This window comes from Neofelis nebulosa, chromosome 3, assembly GCF_028018385.1.
Source record: "Neofelis nebulosa isolate mNeoNeb1 chromosome 3, mNeoNeb1.pri, whole genome shotgun sequence".
In the NCBI taxonomy this organism is placed as follows: domain Eukaryota; kingdom Metazoa; phylum Chordata; class Mammalia; order Carnivora; family Felidae; genus Neofelis; species Neofelis nebulosa.
The window spans coordinates 115,635,420-115,659,929 of NC_080784.1; the positions used below are offsets into that span (position 1 = coordinate 115,635,420).

The 24,510-nt window shown below is 36.6% G+C and overlaps 1 protein-coding gene across 1 annotated transcript in view; it reads left to right on the plus strand.

Moving 5' to 3' along the window:
• COL25A1 (collagen type XXV alpha 1 chain) overlaps positions 1-24,510 on the plus strand; it is a 477,363-nt gene that overhangs the window by 307,580 nt on the left and 145,273 nt on the right. Inside the window, exons 6-7 of the mRNA XM_058721691.1 lie at positions 10,595-10,621; positions 10,768-10,794. Of these exons, the coding sequence (XP_058577674.1) occupies positions 10,595-10,621; positions 10,768-10,794 (54 nt within the window). The remainder of the gene's footprint in view (positions 1-10,594; positions 10,622-10,767; positions 10,795-24,510) is intronic.

A 24,510-nucleotide genomic window follows, 5' to 3' on the forward strand; every position in this document is an offset into this window, starting at 1 on the left:
ACAAATTTGGGCAATTGTGACATGTTTGGGCTTTGTCAACTCTTCCTCCCCAAAGCTCTGGTTTATTTAGTTTTAGTTTTAGCCCAGGGTGCCTCCTTTCCAGGGCCCCAAAGACTGGCTCAGCAGTTTCTCTTCTCATAGCTTCACTTTGCTTTCTTCTTCCTAGTGGAAAGAAATGCCCCCAAGACCAATATGTATTTCAACTCATGTTACTTTGGTTTTCCTAAAACCAGACTGTAAAAATAGGACTTCTACTCTACCTCCTTTCTCTTCCCTCAAATCCAGGTTTTCTTTATTTCTGTGACCAATCTATTATTAAAGAAGTTTGATGGAGATGGTTAGAAGAAGATAGGACCTTCAGATGAGGGAATAGAGGGCAAGTGCAACATTTCTTCCCTTTGATTTGGGGGGAGGGTAAATGAATGTGTTTGGAGAGGAAGAGGAGGAACCCAAGGGAACTGAATTGGTTGCAAAGACAAATGAGAGCAGTGATAAATAGCATGCAAGGTTGGGGAGGAGGTACGGGTGCATGGGTACAATATTACCTTCACTCCACAGAGAGAGGAGATGAGGTTACAGAAGAATCCGGAGATGAAGATCATGGTAGTTGTAGAAGCTTCTTTAAAGGCTTTTGATGTTTTTAGTCGCCAGCTGAGAATGAGAGAGACTAGGCTTCTCATTTATACTGGAAGCTTGCGAATCATAGGCAAGCCCTGAGTTTCATTCTCTCCTAGCCTCATTTGACAGCTGATTGTTTTTTTTAAATCCCTTCTCCATATCTCTGTAGACTCCAAGAGATACCTACTCTTATCCCTGTGGTGTGCTGAGTTGCCCTACACAAAACTGCATGGCTTTATAAAATGCTACAAATGAAGCAGAGAATCAAACTGACCTGCAAACCAGGCTATCTTAAGTAGCCTGGGCCAAATTATGTTGGGCCAGTATATTAGGAAACATGCTGAAATAAACTATTGTATATTAAACCTAAGGTTTAAAGATGGATGTGCCTCTAAACACATTTGAATTGTGTTAAGGACAGTAAGAGTATTGTAGGATAGCTTACACCATTAGCTGTAAAATCACAGGGGCTACTGTGGGCATTTAGAAAGCAAGTTGATACTTTCTTTCGACAAAAGGAATGTTTAGGATTCCAAGTCTTTCACCACGGAGTTCATTTTATTTGACCTCTTAAAAATATGTAAAAAAAAAATTTCAAAGTTAAACAAAAAAGTTTTAGCAGTCTCTTAAAACATTTGGATATAAGGGATGAGGCTACAGAGAAGGGAGCCCTTGGTTTTGACTGGCAGGAGAAGTAATTTGGCTGTATTTAATTTGTATTGTGTTAGAAAAGAAAGCCAGAGTGAGCTTCCCTGTTTCCTGCTGTTTTATAAGCCTTTAACTCCATTGAGCTACATCAGTCTTACTTTTGAGATTCCGTTTTTAATGTTTGGTTTTTCTAAATTTTCTTTTAGTGCTAGCCCCCACTAATTGTTTCCTTATGGCAGCTGCTTATGATTTAATACTGATCATGGGCACATATAGTCCCTTGTTCAGGGCTTGAACTGACATCACAAAAGAACTTAAAGTTACGATCTCACCACAGAAAATGCCTGGAAAATAATAGCTGTAAAAATTAGTTTTGCAATCAATGGGGCTGGTTTTGATATTTTAAATTTCTGTTTATACCTACCCCCTTTTCTGCTGGGTCTCTTTTAATCTTCAATGCAAAATGAAAGGTGTTAAGTCTGAAGCTATAAATCTGTTTATAGCTATAATTCCGTTCCCTGGCTTAGCAGAGTTTGACACTATAATAAACACGGTTCTTCTGCAGCAACATTGAATCTGGTTCTTGTATAATTCTTTATATGTTGCTGCTTTGAACAGGGAGAGTTTTATTGCACTCTTTTCTTTCTGGGTGTTTCAATTCAGCAAGAATTGATTGAGCACCTACTATACTAGGGGTGACCAGGTAGTTCTAGGTCCTAAAGTTTAGTCTTGGTTAGTCATTAAAGTACTGTGGTTAAAACTATAACGAACTGTTTTCATTTTAGTTTTGTGTAGCTGTAGTTGTTGTTGTTTCGTAATAGTTCCTAAATATCAAGGCAACCTATATTAAACCTTTGTGTTCTCCAAACATTTTCAACCATTCACCTAACACATTTCTTACCACACGGCCTTTTGATTTTAGGAAATCAATATGTTTACCTTCTTTATCTTCAGGTAAATCTGAGAAAAATTTTTATTTTTTGTTTACAATAATATTAAAAACATTGACTTAATGATTACTACCATTGGTCAGTCAGGCATTCTACAAATTGCTTCATGGACAGTATTTCATTTCAGCAAAACAATAAGCATTGTTTTCCTCATTTTACAGATGAAAAAACTGAGGCTTAAAGAGTTTAATTAACCGGCCAAAGTTCACATACGTGATCACAACCAGGGTTTCAGTCTGTATCTGTTTGACTCCAAAGCTTGAGCTCTTAACCACTAAGACACTTAATGTACTTTATTTTGAAATAATTTCTCCAAATTATAGTTTTACTTTTTATTTTTTACTTTTTTCCAAAACATTTAAAAAGAAATTGTATACAAGCAAACACACACACACACACACACACACACACACACAGATCTATACTCATATATAGGGCCTCCTACTTTTTCACATCAGGTTTTCCATAATAAGTTTAAAATGTACACATTACCTGTTGAGGTTATTTGCAAAGTTGAAGGTCTATGAAACACTAAAAAGAGGTGATTTTAGGAAGAAATGTCCCTAAAAGTGTATATTATGCTAGTAAAGCAAAAAGCTATATATTAGAGTTCAAGGTTTTAGGTATATACTTGGAGGAACACTTATTCACATTTTAGTTAGAAGTGAACCTAAGCTAACTACCTAAAGCACTTTACCCAGAAGTATGCTAGATTTATCATATGTAAATAGGTAGGGTCCTTATTTTTCAAGTAAGGCCTGGATTTTTCCATTGTTAAAACTATTTGCCCTGTGGTTTTGGTCAGTTTCAGACACCTGCTAAAAACTGTGGTACCAAATTCAGTTTATTCATGAACATATGGCTTAAGAGCATTTATCTCATTGGCACAATGGGCCAATTTTATGATGCAATCAGAGAGTAGGCAGAAATCTTACCATCTGTAGAATTGAGGCTTTTATCCTATTTGAACAAGTGGAAATGGGATATTCCCTGTTTCCTTCCTCCCTAGGGGACTGTGAACATTGATAATGTAATGTTTGCAAAAGTGCCTGAGCACACAGGCATCAAACATACACTGATCATTGAGGTTGTGCTGTCCTCCTAGAAAAAGCCCAATGCTGTAGACCTTGCCTTCCTTATCCTTAAAAAACTAGGGAAATTACAGTTTTTAAAATATAGTAAGCCCATGTTCAGCTTGCAGTCTAAAAAGCAGAGGAAGAAATTTAATAAAGGTGTGCTTTATTAATAATTTAACACAGAGGAAGGATGGCTACACAGTATGGCCACCGTATGTCATCTGTGCTCCTTTTACCCAACAGTGATGATAAAGAATTTTCTCTCTCTCAACTATTTCTGATTAGGCCAGCCAAGGCTGCCAACAATCAGTTTGTATTTGAATACCCTTAAACCCAGATTTAAAATTCTATATGGTTCAGTTTGCTCTGGAGCTGCTGTGTTCATCGGAGTTGAACCAGTGTAGGTCACCCATTTTCTGCAAGTGCACTAAATTGTGAACTTTCAAATGAATAGAACTTCTTTTTTTTAATTTTTAAAAATGTTTATTTTTGAGAGAGAGAGAGAGAGAGAGAGCAAGAGCATGTGCAAGCAGGGGAAGAACAGAGAGAGAGGGAGAGAGAGAATCCCAAGCAGGCTCCATGATGACAGTGCAGAGCCCTATGTGGGGTTCGACCTCACAAACCATGAGATTGTGACCTGATCCAAAATCAAGAGTAGGACACTTAATCAACTGAGCCATTCAGGCACCCCAATGAATAGAACTTCTTAAACCCTGTTCGTGATATGTAAACAGCTCTCATGTCCAGTCGACTGGTCTCGTCTGTTCTATCTCAGAAGTGTCTTCTGAATCTAGAACTTTCCCTGTGCTCCCACTATCATCTATCTCCTGGACCAGGGCAACAGCTTCCTAAGAAGGATGGCATTCCATGTTCTCAGAGTTCCAAAGAGCATGGGATTGATCTTACTACTCTCTTGTTATATTGATGACAGATTTGGCCCAGGGACTCAGATATTATTAGCCACCTTTCCAAATCTTACTATCTCCCATCTGTACTCCCCACACCACATATGATCTTACTGCCATGAACTCCTTGTCTGTCTCCAGTAGCATGATGTTCTTTCACACTTATGCATGTTCTCTTCTTCTGCCTGAACTGCTTCACCCCTTCCCAGTCCCCCTTATCTCAGGTCAATTTTCAAGAGCCATTTCCAAAATCATCTTTTGAACTCTAGTTATCCCACTTTCTTTTCTCTCTGTATGGCCACAGCACAGCCTCATTCCACTGATTACAATTACATTTACATGTCCCTTCTCCAGACTCAGAGCACATTGGCTGGTAACTGGCCATAAATGCTTAGAATATGAAACTTGCTGGACTTCATAATTCTATGGTAATGAAAAGATTAATCAGAAAAATGTTTGTTATATTTCAAAGATGAAAATGATGTACACTTTTCTAGGATAAAAATCATAACTCCATTCTATTCCAGCAGCTCTGGCTGCCAAGAATTTCCAGAGTTTGCTTTTTTCCTTCTTTTTTTTTTTTTTTTTTTTTTTACTTGTAGCAGAATTTAATTTTGTTTTCATGATTGCCATCTTTTAGAAATCATTCCCTCTTTAGCTTTTGCCAGCTCAAAGTAGGCAAAATTTACAGTTCTAGTGAATGAAAGGTCTTAGTTGGGATATCCATTCTCTATGAATATATCTGTCTTTTCCAGCTATATTTCGATTACTTTTAGGCAGATTGAAATCCAACCTTTTACTGAATCTCATTTATTGTACCTCTCATTCATAATGGTTTTAGTTTGGTTTTGTAATTCAATCAAAATAAGTAATAGAGCATGGAAAAGGATCTAAAATCTTAGTTGTTTGGATAGAAATAGATTTGGGGAAACTGAAATTGGTATAGGCCAAGACCCACGTTAAAGACTTGGTACAAACAAAATTGTTGCCTTACATCCTGAATTTGAAGTCATTTGAATTGGAGCTAATTTGAAGTTTGCCACTGATATTTATAAATACCTTGGTACTAAATTTGGAACACTCTAAAAGAAATGTTCCAACTACTGAGAACACTAATAATACAAATTTTGTTAACACTTTTAAAATTTATGTAATTAGGGCTCATAAAATAAAACTAATTAGAAATAATTATCTCAAATATTCTTATTTATTTATTTAAGTGGACAGTGTAAAAGATAGGACTCCCAACATTCCAGACCAGACCAGAAAGACAACAATTCCAAAAGGAGACTTACATAGCCATATATAATGACTCACTATTCCCTTATTTATCACCAGTAATTTTACATTTACTTACCATTGACCTCAACCTTATTTTAGCAACAAAGTTTTACTTTCTTCTTTTTTTTAATTAAAAATTTTTTTTAAATGTTTATTTTTGATAGAGAGAGACAGAGCTCGAGTGGGGGAGGGACAGCGCAAGAGGAAGACACAGAATCTGAAGCAGACTTTAGGCTCTGAGCTGTCAGCACAGAGCCTAATGCGGGGCTCTAACTCACGAACCACGAGATCATGACCTGAGCTGAAGTTGGATGCTCAACCATCTGAGCCATGCAGGCGTCCCATGCTTTCAAATAGTTACCATTCAGACACTGATACTGATACCTGAACAACAAATATGTCCATTAGCTATTAAATTGTTAGCTTGGTGCAGCTGGAAGCAACAAAATGCCATTGTAAAATACACTGTAATTCAAATAATTCATTAATTTTTATTGTTGTCTATCTTTTTTGTTAATACCAGTGAAGCTTTTTTTTTTTAACTCTAAAAGCAAAATAACTTAAATATTGACCCAGCTTTGATTTTAAAAGTTAGCAATCAAAGAAACTTTTCCTTAATTTGTAATGTTTTGACCTAGAAAAGAACCATGGCTCCCAAATCTTGAAATACTATCTGGGTTTACTATGGTTGCCCACGTTTTTCTTCAAATGCAATCCATATTTGCGGTGAAGAGGATCCAATTCAGAAAAGAAGAGTGGGATTTCAGTCAGAGCAGAAGAAAACACCTGCCATTAATCCCAAGAGCACAAGTGGGGTCTGGAGCGTCCGAAGCAGCCGCCACAGCTGTGAATGGAGGTTGACCTCTGCTTCAGTTCTGTCTTGAGCTGGCAGGTGCCAGGACGCCATTCTGTCTGCTCAGAAACATCCCCTTTTGAAGCAGCAGTATTTATTGCTCAATTGTGAATGCAAATTTTTATGTGTTCGTGAATTAAGGATCCTTATATATGGCAAGCTGTCTAAAGAGCTCTAGTTGACACACGTGGCTTTGGCATTAATAATTGGACTTTGGGGGGAAAAAAAGTCATCTCTGTTCCCCACTGTAAAATTGTTTGAGACAAGCTTTGACCTCAAAGATGTCATAGAACCTAATAAAGTGCCTTTAGAGGACTGGTACAATGAGAGGCTTGGCCTCTGAAATCTCACCAGCAAAAGTAAACTGAACTGTAAAGAGAAGCTTTTGGGGGAGGAAGGGGTGGGAGTCGAGGAAGGGTTCCACAGTAACTGTAAGTAATCTTACAATAGCTCGATTTTCAAGGGAATGTTTCTTAATGCTAGTATTGGGAAGTATTTAACTGTGGCACTGGGCCATTAAGCTTTTACAAGACAGACCATTCAGGTTTTCTAAATCAGCCTCTCCCACCATATCCTCCACCAGTGTCTAGAACATTGCCAAACTCTCTATAGACATTTGACAAATGTATATAAAAATCAAAATAGAATTATATAACATACAATTTAAATCAAGACTAGAACCTCCACCGTACTCCTTAAACTTGATGGTAGGTATCCTGTCATTCTTGTTTTGGGTTTCCTTTGCCCCACCAAAAATAAAACTCTGCTTGCAGGAGCACTAGAGAACATTATATGTGTGTTGAAAATGACCAAATAAATTCTTTAAACTTAATTTTGTGGAGGTAGACACACAATCTATACCAGTTACTCATTACTTAACTCACTGAAAACATTAATAAAGTATTGAAATTTTACTGAAAACATAAATAAAAATAATTTTCTTGGTTTCCCTTTGTTTTTAATGGCAAAATTATTGGGGGGGGGCGGAGACAAGAGTTTGTTTCGTTGATTCCATTACCTTAGCTCCCTCTCTCCCTCCCTGGCCCTCCACAATTCCTCTTTTTCTCATTCAAACTTGAGATCTTGGGGCCAACTGCCCAGGACACTGTGGGAAATGCAATTGGGAGGCATTTCAGAAGGCATCTGTCGAAGGCAGTCACATGGTCATCATTCTTTCTGAGAATCTAAAGTTCTAGAGCTATGTCTTATCATCCTAACCTAGTCACACAGACTAGGTTAAAGTCCTGGCTAACTCACTTGCAAGAGACCTAACCTTGATAATCTTTGGGTTTTATTTTTGGCATCTATATCATAACACTTCACTGGATAGGGAGAAGATTAAATACAGTAACAGGTGAAAGTTCTTTGTTGATGGTAAAATATATAAGCCATAAGACATTATATTACTGTTATTATTAATTTCATGATAACCTCACAGCTGTTTCCAGAAGTGTCACAACTGAGAGTAGGAATTTGGTACCGTGTCTCTGTAGCTGATACTTAGCAGGAGATATTTTAGCAACAGAATATTCCTACATTTTCACCTGAAGGGACATAGCAGTCTCTACCAAGACTTAGGATGGTACTTTGCCAGCACCTTGGCTGTGCTTCCAGTCTGGACTTGATCCTTGTCTCCCAGCCCTGCTAAAGGTGAAGGTGAGAGATTGAAGGTAACTCTGAAATGCACCAATTCCTCAAGTAGGCTGAGCCCTGAAACATGACTTCATCTTTAAGAGCTAGGGGGAAAAAAAAGTATTGATGCCTCTATAATTAGCATTTCCTGCTGGTGTATTTGCTCAAAGGTAAAGAAAATCTCCGCGTGGCTTAGGAGTAGAAAATCCTACAAAAACCACATCTATATGACTATCTGGCTTATGACAAAGGTGACACTATACTACAATGGGGAAAAGATGCATTTTCAATAAATGGTGTTGGGTTAATTTGATATTCACATAGGAGAAAAAAAGCATCTTGACTTTGACCTCACATCATGCTCAAAGTCAGTTCCCCACGAATTCAGATCTGAGTGTGAAAAATATTCTATTTTTTATTTTTTTAGTTGTTTTTTTTTTTCTTCAGTTTGGGCACAGTGCCATCCCAAACAATATAAGTTTAACATACAGTGTTATATTAGTTTCAGGTGTACAATATAGGGATTCAACAACTCTGTACATTACTCACTGCTTATCATGATAAGTGTACTCTTAATCCCCTTCACCTATTTCACCCATTTCCCCCCCCCCCCCACACACACACACACACATACACACTCACCTGTCTGGCAACCACCAGTTTGTTTTCTATAGTTAATCCCAAGCAGGCTCCGCACTGTCAGCACAGAGCCTGATGTGGGGCTCAATCTCATGAATCGTGAGATCACGACCTGAGCTGAAACCAAGAGTCAGATGCTTAACCAACTGAACCACCCAGGTACCTCTGTTAGTTTTGTTTCTTAAATGCCACATATGAGTATTTGTCTTTCTCTATCTGACTTATTTCACTTAGAATCATACCATCTAGATCCATCCATGTTTTTACAAATGGCAAGATTTCATTATTCTTATGGCTGAGAAATATTCCATCTCTTTGTTGTTTATCTTAATTAAAAAAATTTTTAATTCTAGTATACAGTGTTATATTAGTTTCAATGAGGCTTTGGCTTTTAGAATAAATGTAGAAAAACGTCTTTATGACCTTGGAGTAAGCAAAGATTAAGAAATCTTTGGAACACAAAAAGAGATAACTATAAAGAGGAAAATGATGTTAAATTGAGTTTGTTAAAATTAAGAACTGCTGTTCGTCAAAGCTGTTGTTTAAGATAACATAATCACAACACACAGAGTGGGAGAATATATTTGCAATAAAAAACTGAAAGAAGAGTCTTTTTCAGAATGATGTAAAGAACTCCCACATCTGTCTCCATATATCTATATCTATCTGTATCTATCTATCTATATAGAGAGTATATATATATATATATATATATATATATATATATATATATTTGAGTCTGTTTTTTTATTTGTCTGTCTTTTTTCTTGTTAGTTTTATTTCTTTTTTTTTTTTTTTTAAGTTTGTTTATTTTGAGAGAGAGAGAAAGAGAGAACCAGCAGGCAGGGCAATAAAGAGAGGGACAGAGAGAGGGACACTCTAGCAAATCTAAAAGACAACTCAACAGAAAAAGGGCAAAAGATGTGAATAGATACTTTATGGGTAAGGATGCAAAAATGGACATTACATGCATTAAAATGAGTTCAACTTATTAGTCACTGGAGAAGTACAAATTAAAACACCATGTGAAACTACTATGCCTCCCACCAGAATGTCTAAAACAAACAAACAAAAAAAGATGGAAAATACCAAGTATTGGCTATGATACAGGGAACTGAAATTCTTGTACATTGCCGATGGGAGTGTAAATTGTTACAACCACACCGGAAAACTATTGTCAGTATCTACTAAAACTGAACATATTGGGTATTTTCTACAACCTAACAATTCCACTTCTAAATTTACACCCAACAGAAACGCATACAGTTTTTAATCAAAAGACTTAAAATAGGATGTTTATAGCAGCACTGTTTTCAGTAGTCAAGACCCAGAAAACAAATGTCCACCAAGCAATGGGATGAACAAAAAAATTATGGTTTATTCAACACAATGGAATATCATAAAGCAGTAAGAGCAAGTGATCCACGGCTAAACACAAAATTACGCATAAATTTTACACATACTAAGCAAAGAGGTCAGACACATACTGGTATGATTCCATTTACATAAAGTACAAAAACAAACTATTTTGTCAGAGGTCAGAAACAGTGGTTACTGGTGGTTGGGGGTAGTGACAAGAAAATGTCACCACAGACCCTTTTGGGTTTCCTTACCTGGGCTCTACTTGCATAGGTATGTTTAGCTTGTGAAGATTTATTCAGCATATTACATACTTATGACACATGTACTTTGTGTACTTTTCTGTGTGTGTGTGTGTGTGTGTGTGTGTGTGTGTGTGTGTGTGTGGTACAATGGTATAGTATATGTACTATCCTGTAAAATATACTGTAGATATATAATAACATAGGTATTATACAATTTTCACATTGCAACCTTCTTCCAATTATAGTTCAGAGCTCAAAATTCCCTGAGAAACCTCATTGTCAAGTATACTTATGTGCCCTTTGCATGAGTCTTGCAACTAACCAGCTGATCTGTTCAAGCTACAGGTTGTTTTTTTATTTATTAAAATTGTTTTTTCTTCTTTTTTAGGGCCCTCCTGGTCCAAAAGGTGATAAGGTAAGAAATTGTATAGCAGAAACAAATTAAGTTAGTGGAAATCCACTGGTATGATCTGTGCTATGTTATATTTTGGTCTTTTTAATGAGCGTCCCATACAGACTTTATGCTAAAACTATCTATCATCTCATCTTCCTACTCTACAGGGAGAACAAGGTGACCAGGGACCTCGGGTAAGTTGTATTCTTCCAATCTTGGGCAGAGAATTGGTTTTCAGCTCCAAACTTATTGAATTAAAGTAACCCTGGCTTTATAACAACCTTTGTATCATGGTTTAGTAATAGCTGGCAAAAATATCATACCACTTGTAACTGAAATAGCCTTAATAATAACTAATGGGTATATCCTATAGCATTACATTAATTTGATACTGTAAACAGGTGACTGTACGGTAATTAGCCCTGCTGATGAAAGGCCAGAATCACTGCTTAAAAGTCAATAGCAACCACCCATTCAATGGCTATTGGGTCCTTCAGATTTGCATGCATTGTTTTGCAATATAGAGACCATTTGGATTCCTGTTGAATTTGGCCCTTCTTCTGCAGTTAAACTTTGTGTGCTATTGCATAAATATGTTATATTACAGATGAAGATATTAATTCATTTTATATTTTTATTCTTCATCACAAATTTGAATATTATTTGAGTTCCTTATTTTTATGAATTTTTAAGCAGATAAAAGGTGAAATATAATTTAACATTCCGGGGAGTGGGGGAATTCTTTTATTCTTCTCAAACGTGGCTTTTTTAACCATTATAACACAATGGTGAATGCTTTGTTGTTACCTTGGTAGTGCCAAGTACTCTGCTTCACATCTGTGCCTTATTACCCAAATGTTCAGACATACTGTTCCAATGATGTAGTGGCTCCGTTCAGACATACCTCTCAATTTTCTCATGTCACTATGCACAAAAGCGAGCATTTGGTTGAAGAGTCATTTTTTACAGTGGAAAAGCACATTTAAAACTTTCAGGTTGAAAACAGAAACTGTAGATTTTTGTGTAAAGTTCACTCTGTGTAGACAATTATTGAATTCATTTATACTGCAGTAGGGGTTTTATTGCCAAAGAGGTAGTTGATGCAAACTTGAAAAGTTTGTAGCCTTATCTTCTCATGTTTACTAAATTAGATAAAAGCTGTGCTATGACTTACTTTTCTTTCCATTTTTCAGCTGTTTCTTTACAGAAAAATAATGATTGTGCCACAGAGCATTTTGTTTCTCATGCAATTATTCTAGCTGATGACTAGATTCAAGCTAAAAGCTCATGTTAGTGGTCAAGGAGATTAAACATCATGATATCTGTCATGGATGTGAATGGAATAAAATTCTCATAACCTTAAGTGATTAACATACAGCCACTTGTTCTGTATGTGGTGATTATTTCTCATGGCATGTCTCCATGTATTGAGTATCATTTCTTTCTACACGCAATATCAAAATCACTCAACTTGCCCTTTCCAGGTAAGGGGGAAACTGTTTCCATTCTGAGAAATCTTCTTTTGGCAAAGGAAGTGAAGGGGTGGTTCACAGCTTAGCTGTCATCAGTATGCACGCAGTCCTCATTTTCAAAAAGGTGTGTTGGCTTTCATCGTTCCAAAAAGTGATGATTGATTATAAAGCTAGGCCAAATTTTCAGGGTGAAACCTGAAACCATGTGAAATTCACCTGGTTTCATGTTGCATTACAAACTAAGACTTGGACCACGTTCCTTGCAAGTTTGGCCAAAGTTCATGAACTACTTTGACGAACCCAGACTGCCTTTCATAGCATTTTCAGCCAGTTTTCACACTGACTGAGGCCAAGTTTCACACGATTCAGGGACCATTTAGCATTTCAGGTGGAAAGCGGCAAAAACTGATCCCATTTTCTCCAGGATTTTGCTTTTTATCAAAGGAATTTGGATTGAACTTATCATGCAGGGTGAATCTTCATGGGTAAAAATCTAAATGCCCTAGAAAGTATATGTGAAAGAGAATGAGAACCTACCAAATTGCCTGTCTTTTCTCAGATTCCTAACTTAGAAACAAGACAGGTCACATTCAATGCTCTCTGAAAAATAGATATTACTTTCTAGTAAAAAAGTATTAGCTACTTATCAGGAAATTTATCACACAAAATAGTAAAATGAAGGCTTTATGCTTCCAGAAAATTTGAAAGTAAGTTAGAACTGGAAAAGTCTTCAATAGTAATGAAAATTAACTTTGGCCATATCCTCTATAGGCACACTATTCCAGCTGACGCCCATGGAGGCTCTCTTTTCTAAAATGTAAATCTTTGTATTTCAATACCCTGTCCATTTTTATCCTATCAAAGCTTTTGAATTCAACTTTTTACCATTTGTTGCAAGTAATTTATTTATTTCCATAATTAACTTAACGATATGACCCTCTATCATTTCAGTTCTTTGTTAGTCACCTATTGTTAAGGAATTTCTACTGTTTCCTTGAATATGGGCTTTTTTTTTTTTTTTTGTCTTTTTGGTTCCCCAGGTGTCCAACAGGAATATATTAGGCCACAGCAGGAAAAAATTAAAGACAATATAGAAACTAAGAAGGCAAAACTATTTTGAAACACTTGTTCATATATTTAGCAATATACATTAAACATCTGTTATCTTCAAAAAAAAATCTGTTATCTTCAAGATACCATGCTTAATACTATAGAAACTATAAATGGGTCTACTTTCTCTCTCTTCTACCACCACCGAATTCAACCTGCTATTATCTCATGTTCTTGACTACCGTCGCAGCTTTCCAAGTAATCTTTCTTCTTCTTTTGACCCTGTAGAATCCCTTTTCTACACAGCAGCCAGAGAAATCATTTTATATTGTAAATTAGATCATGTTACTCCCTGTTTTAATCCTTAGAGTGAAATCCAAGCCACTTTTCTTGGACTGCATGGACTGTCAAGATTTGGCCCTTGCCCACCTCTATAACCTCATTTCACACCATTTCCCTTCCCCACACTGTGGTCCAGCCACATACTCCTCTATGTGTTCTTCAAACACATCACACTCACTCCTAACTTGATGACTTTCTCTTTGCTGTGACTTCTGGTCTTCTGGTGATTGGGTTCTTTTTATCACTGAGATTTCATCTCAAATACCTTTTCGGGGAGAACTTCTTTCCCCAAGTATCCAATCTAAATCTGAGATTATCCTATTTTGTGTATTTATTCACTTGCTTGTTATCTGCAAAACATGCCCCTCCATTTACATAAATTCCACGAGAGCAAGGGCTTGGTCTATCTTGTTCATACCACCATCACCTAGAACAGTAAGGACTCAATAAATATTTGTTGCATGTTAGAATAAAATATTATTACATCATTAATGCCCTCAAGGAGCCTATAATCTCATGGGTGCCTGAATAAGAAAACTATGTGGTTGTATAAGTCTTAAATAACTATATCAAGAGATGCTAGGTAAGTGAACATTCTTCCATTTAAAATAATCATTGGATCCTGGAAGTGGTGACACTTGAGCTGAGACTTGATAAATGGATAATCTCTAGAAGAGAAAGGGAAGAGGAAGACCTTACACCTTCCAGATAGAAGCAATAGGACAAACAGTATTACACAAGTGGGAAATGACAGGATTTATTTAAGGACAATAGTATTTTATTTGCCAAGAGTATAAGTTAAATATAGAAAAATTACATCATGTAAGGCTGGATTTTTTAAATTAAAGTTATACTATGGAGTATTTTGAATGTGTAAGTGTGATGGGCAAAAGGAGACATTGAAGTTTTTTTAGCACATCATTTGATTATAGTACCGCCAGACTCTTCGGTGTTACTACCAGATGTTCTTTATGAAAATTTACTTGATGATTGTATCTTGTATAAAGTAGAATTGGAAGAGACTGAAAGGACCAGGAAACAGTTGGTTATCCAGGACAAGGTCATAAGAGCCCGGGTTATCAGCATAATGTCCAGTCCTCAGAAGGGATGGGCTGGCTCAGTCTGCAACATTGAGTATTATTGGCGGGAAGGGGCCACACTAAGCAGAAAGCTCAGTGTCAGAATGAGAAACTCAGCAGTGGGGAGGAGCTATGTTGGTGAGCCAAAGAAGAAATTCCAAAGGAGTCACCAAAATATGGGAGAGAGCTCCATGTTTTTTATGGGGCCTACCTATAAGTTTATTTTTCTCATATAATGAGAAGTTCAGAGAAGGCAATTGATGGTATTATTTATATAATTCAATGATAGAACTATGGAAGTCTCTGTGAATCTCTTGACTTTTCCTTCATGATTGTAAGAAGGCTCCTTCAAGTCCAGCCATCACATCAGTATCAGCAAGGAAAATATAGGAAGAGGAGTCTGTATAAGAAAACAGAAAATTTCCCATGAATTTCATAGCAGACTTCAGCTCATGTCTTATTAGCCAGACTGTGTCAGATAGTTACCTCACAGCTGGAAGTGAACCAAAGAGAATGGGCTTGAAAAAGAAAGTTGGGTCATCTTGTAACCAAACCAATGTGAGTTTTCTCCTTAGTGAGTTACAGATAGAGACTATACCAGGTGGAATTGTCATACAAAGGAAACTTTATTTGCAGCAAATAAGGAGATCATAAGGAATAACTTCCAAAGCGTGACTTCCTGAGCAGGGATGAGTGGGTTCCTTTTATTTAGGGTTAGGATGAATATTCAAAAGGAGAGATTTGTCATCACATGTAAAGGTGGGCATAAGCTTGAGCAGGCATACTTAGAAACCATGTCTATACATGGATCATACAGTATGTTAATGAAACTTGTACTCCTCCTTGGGCAGAGATTTTTAATATTATAATGAGGTGGTGGTAACTACTGGGGAAGAGGGAGGGGCTATGGGCATGCTCTAAGAGCAAGTATAAATTGGATGAGGTCTTGGGCTCATTATTTCTGCAGGGCCTTGCTTGTTCGTAGACTGGAACCATATGAGTTGATGTTGAGTCCAGGCATCTGTGGAGACTGCTAGTGGATTTGTTAGCGGAGTCTGATAAGACATAGTAGCTGATTAGGGAGAAACAGTTCTCTGAAAAACAAGCTTTAGCCTTTCTGCTAGTTCCAACTTCATTAACCCTATGTGGCACAGTTTCAATCTCACCAGTAGGGTTTGCCACAAGTGCCAAGCAAAAACTCAAAGAGTGAAAACCAGGGATGACATTAATAGAGGAGAAATTAAGAAGAGAGAAATCTTTAAGCAGAAGGTGAGAGATGAATTCAATCTATATTGGATTTACATCCAAGGTCGGTGATCATTGGTGACTTGTGGCAAGATCAAGTTAAAAAAAAAAAAAAGCAGTCAGGGAATAAAACAGGAAGATACTGAAGTGAAAATTCAGCACAAATCTTTTATTTAGATGTAGGGTCTGATGTTGAGAAAGGATACAAAGATAGGGCTGAAGTTTCTGGCTTGGTAAAATTGGTCAGAAGACAATCAGAAGTATAAATAAGCTGAATTTTAGTTATGTTGAGTTTGTGATCTTGATAAATTATTTTGCTGGGATAATGTAGCAAACAGTTGGAAGCATGAGACTGGAAATATGAGGTGGTGCCCTAACTGTTACGTAGCTGAACTGTCGCAGAGTGAGAACTGAAACTGTGGAAGTGGAAAAATAGTGAGTGAGGGAGTGAAGTGAGTGAAGGGCGCTTGGGTGGCTGAGTTGGTTAAGTGTCTGACTTTTGATACTGGCTCAGGTCATGATCTCCGTGGTCGTGAGATGGAGCTCTACATTGGGCTCTGCGCTGACAGCCTGGAGCCTGCTTGCAATTCTCTTTTTCTCTCTCTCTTTCTCTCTCCCTCTCTCTCTCTCTCTCTCCCCTTCCCCTACTTGCCGTGTCCCTTGCTCTGTCTCTCAAAAATAAATTAAAAAAAAAAGAAAAACCACATTTAGGGGCACCTGGGTGGCTTAGTTAAGGTCTTAATCTTGGAGTCGTGGGTTTGAGCCCTGTGTTGGGCTCTGCACTGGGCGTGAAGCCTACTTGAAAGAAAGAAAGAAAGAAAGAACGAAAGAAAGGAAAGAAAGAAAGAAAGAAAGAAAGAAAGAAAGAAAGAAAGGGAAAGGAAAGAAAAGAGAAAAGAAAAGAGAAAGGAGAGAAAGGGAGAGAGAGAGGGAGGAGAGTGGGAAGGGGGAAGGAAGGAAGAAATATCCACATATAACAAGTGGGACAAAGAAGGAGAATCAGAAAAGAGAGTGAGAATTCAAAAGCAAAACCAGGACACTACAATGTTTTAACACTAGAGGAGGAACTATTTAAAAAAAATGGCTAATGAAATGCTCTTAATGAAAGGAAAGTCACAGGGTTGAGGTCTATGAAAAGCTTTTGATCTTGGTGTTCTGGAGTCCACACATATTAAGGGAGTACATTTTGTTAAGCAGTGAAAGTCAGATTGCAAGACGTTAAAAGGTAAATGTAGGAAAGTTGACTATCTTTGAATACTGTTGATGGCGTATGATTTAATGCAGAAGAAAGTGGGCTAACCTTTTTGGCATGAGCTTTCTGTCAGTATACGTTGAACCAATTTTGAGCTTATAATTTTAGGTATAATATAGCAACCATAGATATCATTTGTTTTTATTCTACAAGACACCGAGTGTTAGATTTCCACAGATGAATGCATCCTGACGTTAGAATTGCACTTTCTTCCTTGCTTCCTGGGGAGATGTCATTACAGATTTGCCATTAATCTTCAGTACATTTGTGCAAACATCGCTCTTCAGCAGTTAGGCCTTTGAGCTGTATGGTGGGGCTGGTGCTTTTTCTGTGGTATCAGTCACCAAGTCTGGGCTCCATTTTCTTCATTTCATCCTCCTAAGTTTGTATCATAGAGTTCTGAGGCTATGACGTCACCTGTATTGAAACAGAGGTTGGAGACCTGCTGTAAGGAAGTGGAGGGGCATTCCTAGACTGAACAAACATTGGACCAGGACCAGGAAATAGTATTTCATGCATCATAATTATAATTGCTACTTATTTAGCCTTACAACTTGCTGAAAACCTTTGTAGGCAAGTTACACACATCATCTCTAAGCCTTACTACAGTTCATCAAGGTAGGATAAAGGAAGGGAAGAAAGGTAGGAAAAGTGCATGCAGTGGATTTGAGATGTTTCCATCCACATGGGCTGGGTTCAGGCTGGACAGGGACCAAATTCTAACTCTGCCACTATCTGTCCCTATGATTATAAGAAGCATTAGATAAAATAATGTATAAAAAATCTATAGCACGTCCTCAACAGATCACAGATGATCATTCTATCCATGTATCACGTGAAGAATCTGGGGTGAGGTCACTTGCCCAAATTGACATAATTTGTAGCTGGTAGAAAAATGGATTCACACCCAGCTCTCTTGGCCCCTAGTTTATATCGTTCCCAGTGGATCTTGCCTGCTCCCCTATCAACAAGGTAGTTGTTATAGTCATCAACCTCGATGTGAAACAACAGGGATTACTATCTATGGCTCAAATAATAACACCAGCAATAATGATAAAGTAATCTTATTCATCTCTTAAAATACACCAACCATTCTGTGAAGACATATCTTATTTCAATGACCCTATGAAATAGCTGCTTTCATTTTTTCCATTTAATAGATGAGGAAACCAAGATTTAGAAAGTTTAAATATTTTGTCCAAGATAATGGAGTCAGTCAGTGGCAGAGCTAGGATTTGAGGCTAAGTGCTTACAGTTTACATTTTCCATATATTTTCTCATTTATCCTCAAAAGTAATTCTGTGAGTTAGTAGCATAAATAATAATATGACCCTTTTTTTTTTCTGATGAGGATTGAGCTCAAGCAGGTTAAATGACTTGTGCAAGTCATTTTTACACACATCGACCAAAAGATGATGTTGGGAGTCAAATCCAGATTTTAAGTTCTGCTTGCTATCCATGATAGCAAGCTGCCTTCACACGGCTGCTAGGACCTTTTCAACTTTCAACTTGTGAATGAGAGTGAAAAGCCTGGGGAACACAAATGCAAAAAGGAGCATTTTTTCTTTGCAATCAGTCTTTACAATTCATGCACTGTTGGCCCTCCAAAAAACAAATGAATGAGTGAATGCCCCATATCCATACCCTAGAACCTCATGCAATATCAGGGAGCAGGGCAATGCTGATCTCCAGGCAAACAACATCAAAATACCCAGTTACCTTCGTGTAATACGATTTTTCTTCGCAACTCAATGGCACCAATTTGAAAATTGTATCAAGATCCTGGTATATTTGTTATTGATTTTTTTTCTTTAGGATAAATAATCAGATCAATGAAGTCTGTTTTCTGCTCTTCATAATGCTGTGTTCACATGTTGTACAAGGTATTTTGTTGATTCTGCTTTTATTCTGACCCTCCTTTTGCAAAAGATTGCATTGTATTTCTTCATCAGTCACAGAACCTGAATGTCAAGTGTAAAAGACTTAAGACTTTCAAGGCTTTTCCCATTGTTGTCTGCACCCATTACTACCACCACCATCACTCTTCAAAGAGGACTTCTTGTTTGCCCAGTTCTTAAGGGCTGCTGCCCTTGTCATGAACCACAGCCCTGGGAATCACAGTGGTACTCAAGGCTTTGATGTTAATGGCTCATATTTCTTTTCTCTATCTTAGTTACTTAAAAACATATTTTTAAAAATAAGCAAAACTGTTTTAGTGTGTAATACTGTCTTTCTACATTAGGGTACTATGCTGCTCTGAAATTGTGGCAAATTTACTAATCAAACTTAGGCAATAAGATGAACAAACATCATGATGTTATCTTTTGACTATGTATTAATCTTCTAATCAGTTGGCTACCATCACCTTGCCAAATAACACAGAGCCCTGATAAGTAAAGATTTAGTGGTTATTGGTCTCAATATCATCAGCCAACAGCTGGTTTTAAATGAGTCCTGAGCTCTCACAGTTTCAGTAAGCCACCCAAGAGCTCCGTTTAACTATTTTCATAAAATTCGTTCTCTTCCCAGTGTATTCAAGTAAATTTTCATAACAGCTGGGACTACACAAAACTGATAGCATCTTAAAAACATCTTCAGCAAGACAGATTAAGTTCCAGAAAAGGAAAGCATTTAGAAGTTTATTTTATTATCTTAACCTTTGTTGACTTGAATGATTAAACAGATTCTTTGGCTCTGCTAAAACATTTAGGCCTGGATATTAATTTGATGTCCTTATTTACTTAACCCTTGCCTTTCTCTTCAGCCCTAATGAATACACTACTCATTTGGTACTGAATGTATTGCCTGTGAAAAGGGAAGGGATATAACACAATGGAAAGAAATAAATTGTGAGAAAATTGTTTTAATGCTTTCCAGATTCAGCAGAAGTTGGCATGGAAACAGAAAGCTCATTAAAATTTGCAAATGTTCTTGTATTTTTTATAATCAGAGTTCTCTTTTCAGGTTTCTCTGTCATACTTCAAGCCACTAAGAGTTAGTATTGAATTAAACCTAGGAACATTTGTAAATGTGTCCTAATGTGGGTCAATTTAAAAAAATAAATTATTTTTGCAAACAGTTGTTGATATGTAGACAATATTTCCCTTGGAATTCAGTGTTGTGAATTATACCTCCATTTTTGCTTATGTGGCTGAGCCCACCAAATAAGAAAAAGAAAACACTTTAGGTCTTGTACATTTTTATCTAATGTAAAAAATTATGTAAGCGAACCTATAAATAGAGTAATCCAGTAGGGTAGACTTTTATACAAAGTGTTTGGAACTAAAAGTGAACAATTTGCAAACCCGTATATTAAAACAACAATAACATAATAGTGTAAAGCTTGAGAGTTGAGCCTTTAACTGAAAATTCTATTAATGACCACAGACATATTAAAATAAAATAAAAATCCAACCCGAGGCATATCCTCTGACAAGGAATTCTGGGGAATGATGCCAACCAGTTTAAATACCCATGGATTTTCTTTCAGTGTTTTTAATGCAGAGTGACCTTCACAATAAAATAATTATTCATTCCATTTTATGAAGTAAAAGAAAGATGTCATTTGCCCACAGTCTTGTACTCATTGCTTATATCAACTGCAGTAGCCTCCTGTTTACTTTTGTACATGATTTATTTATCTGGATATATACCTTTCAATCTTTTCAGGTCAATGTACACCATTTCACATTTTTCTTAAAAATGAGTGATGGGCTGCCTGGGTGGCTCAGTCAGTTAAGTGTCCAACTTCAGCTCAGGTCATGATCTTGCAGTTCATGAGTTCGAGCCCTGCATCGGGCTCTGTGCTGACAGCTCAGAAGCTGGAGCCTGCCTCAGATTCTGTGTCTTCTTCTCCCTCTGCTTCTCTCTCTCTCTCTCCCTCTCTGTCTCTCAAAAAGAAATAAACAAAAAAAAAATGGGTGGCAATGAAAGATTTTAGATAAAAGAGAATACATGCCTATATATTTAACATTCCATTTATATTTTTGTTTGTATTTTTATAAGTGCTTCCAGATATTTTCTAAATAAAGTAAAGAATTCCTTGATACATTAGTGACCTTCTCTCAAATACAAAATTAAACATGTTTTATTATTTTTGTCTTACAAGTTAATTTTCACCTGAATTCAAATGTAAGAGTCTTACGTTTATTAATCCACATAATAGGGAGCAATGGTTTGCATTTATGCCTGCAAGTGAAGCATATAATAAAATGTGGAGGGCGAAATAGATTTGTGGTTGATGACTCTCAATATTATATAAGGAAGAGGAAGTAAGCCTTTAGGTGAATATATTAAAATGTATATTTGAAATGGACAAAAAATTGAACATACTGCTGTTGGTAATATCGATGAATAACGAGCATATTGCAAATAGGAAATACAGAAACTGATGAGCAATTTACACTAACAAAATCCAACACAATTCCCACCCTTCTTTTTCCATCACTTCCACATGCAGAATTATAGTTGCAACAAAAATGTTAATGAAGTGGATTCACCAAATAGAAATCAAGAAAATATGAAACAGCAGGTTTTTAATGGTGCATAAGGATTTGCAGAAGGGACTAGAATATAGGACATTATTTTTTTATTCTTCCCTTCAGAATGGGGGGATAATGGCTTATGCACTGACAGATCATGTGTAGGGAGAACAGGTCCTGTAGGTCTGAATGAGATGAGCCTCTGGAAAGTCATTTAGTGCCAAACAGCAGCATCCTTTCATAAGCATACTTGCACTAATGTGTCCAGCAGCTCCTTGTACCAGACATAGCCTGTAAATCACAAGTGGCAAACAGGACTGGCTTTGTAGAAAAATAAGTCAGTATAGTGACTTCGGAGGGAGTCAGGAAGCTTTGATTTTCATCTCTTAGAAGTCGGTTAAGTTTTGTTTTAAAAAATGTTGATATTCAGAGAAACCTTTACTGATCACTAGTTTTTTACATATTTTTCCCAAGTAAGCTTTTGAATGATTTCACACACATGAATAATAAAAACAGTAGTAAGAATAGCAATAGTAATAATGTAACATTGCTGTTTTTGTAGTTCCGTATGCCCAGAAAACTGGGCAGTCTTATCATGCTTTATTCGTTTGTGAGTCTAGCACGAATCTGTTAGTCATGGGACTTCAGTGGTGGAAAAGGTGGTATCCAGACCCTCTCATGTAGCGTTCAGAACATCAAAGAAATAGTAACATAGGACATTCTTTCCAGGACAGGAAGTTTAGTTAGCTGCAGACCTGAAAGAATGCATTAGAATTAAGAATGAAGATAGAGAAATTATGGTAAGTAAGCAATAGGAGAGGGAAATTGATGTGGTACAGTGTCAGTGCTGTTCTGGTGTGAAGCCTGTGTACTGTGATGGGTCGTGAAACAAAGAAGAAACTCACTACAACCCTAGGAAGTGCAGGCGAGCAACAGGTGGTAATTCCTGCCTTGTTCCCATGTCTTCAGAAGAACTTATCAGTTTGAACATTCTGAGTGTATTGGCAAGTAAGAAAAAAGGCTGGATGAGACACCACCAAATTTTTAACTAAGATGACATTCCATTGTGGGTTTTTTTAAAAAAATTTCTTCATTCCTTGGACCTTTCATCAGGCTTATTTTCAGAAGCTGAGTTAATCTGTTTATCTAGACTGTTAAAATTGTGGCTCAACCTCGAAATATCTCACCCAACTCTTGAGCCCATTGTGACTTAGAGGAAGTCATCATGGTATGAGATTTCCGGGATGGCTGAAGGGAAATTCTCCTGCTGGTGAGGTAGGAAGTACGGAATGAGGCGTGTGACTCAGGGAGCCAGGCCCAAATGCAGGGCACACCAGAGAACCTTCTAAAATATGCCTAGTTACTAAGTTGCATAGGCTGTGTTATTTTGTCCTTGTCAAGGTTTATAAGTTGTTTCTCTTATTAAGAATTCTCAAACACTTGCCTTTTACACAGCCAATTGATTAAAAATATCACACTGCATATCACTCTGTATGTAGGTGTTTATATATCAATTTTCATTTAAGAATTGTTCTGTCTATAGAGGTATTTTATATACATATATAGCATGTGTGGATATTCACTTAAAATTGCAGTTGCCTATACTGTCTTTATGAAGTATAGATTATTATTCACATATAAGATCTAAATACATTCAAATGTGAACCTACTCTTTTTTTATACTCTAATTCTTATTAAGAAAAGGTAGGTAATGGCCAACAGACACATGAAAAGATGTTCAACATCATTAATCCTCAGGGAAATGCAAATCAAAACCAAAATGAGATAATCACCTCACACCAGTTAGAATGGCTAGTATAAAAAAGACAAGAAATAACAGGTATTGGTGAGGATGTTGACAAAATATAACCCTTGCACAGTGTTGGTGGGAACGTTAATGGTGCAAACACTGTGGAAAATAGTATGGAGGTTCCTCAAAAAATTAAAAATAAAAATAGCAGATGATTCAGTAATTCTACTACTGGGTATTTATTCAAAGAAAACAAAAACAGTAAATCAAAAGGATTTAAGCACCCCTATGTTTATTGTGGCATTATTTAAACTAGCTGAGATATGGAAGCAACCTAAGTGTCCGTCAATAGATGAATGGATAAAGAAGATATGATATATATACATAATGTATTACTCAGCCCTAAGAAACAATGAAATCTTACCATCTTTGACAACATCGATAGACCTAGAGGGTCTCATACTAAGTGAATAAGTCAGAGAAAGACAAATACCATATGATGACATTTATACATGGAATCTAAAAAACAAGATAAATAAACAAATAACAATAAAAACAAGTAGGCTTTTAAATACAGAGAACAAACTGGCCAGAGTAAAGGGAGGCACTGAGGGGATGGGAAAAATAGATAAAGAGGATTAAGAGGTACAGACTTCCAGTTATAAAATAAATTAGTCACAGAGATGAAAAGTATAACATCAAGAAGATAGTCAATAATCTTGTAGAAAGAGAGAAATAAGAAAGAGAGAAAGAAAGAAAGAAAGAAAGAAAGAAAGAAAGAAAGAAAGAAAGAAAGAAAAGAAAGAAAAGAAAGGGGAGGAAGGGAGGGAGGGAGGAAGGAGAAAAACAAAGGAAAGAAAAGACAGGCAAACATTCAAAGCAATCTGTGAAGTTTTATTGGATTAAATTGATATATCTTTCTAGTTTACCTTTCTATTCAGTGTGCCATTGCCAAATTCCTTAAAGAAAATATAAATTAACTTTTCATAATTTAATGCTTACTTTTTCTTCCTGCATGTTTTAGCCTGCCAGGAAAACTGTTCTCAATGTTTCTTTACAAAGTAAGATGGAAACCATCATGGTAACTGTTCTTGACTATCGCATCAAAATTTGGCTCTAACATTGTAGTAGAATCTACTGATTAAGCTTTTCCACTTAATACTAATTAATTAATTAATTTTTCGACAAATACTTGCCTCGACTTGAATAGCAGAGAAAAGTTTGAAACCTAGTTCAGAA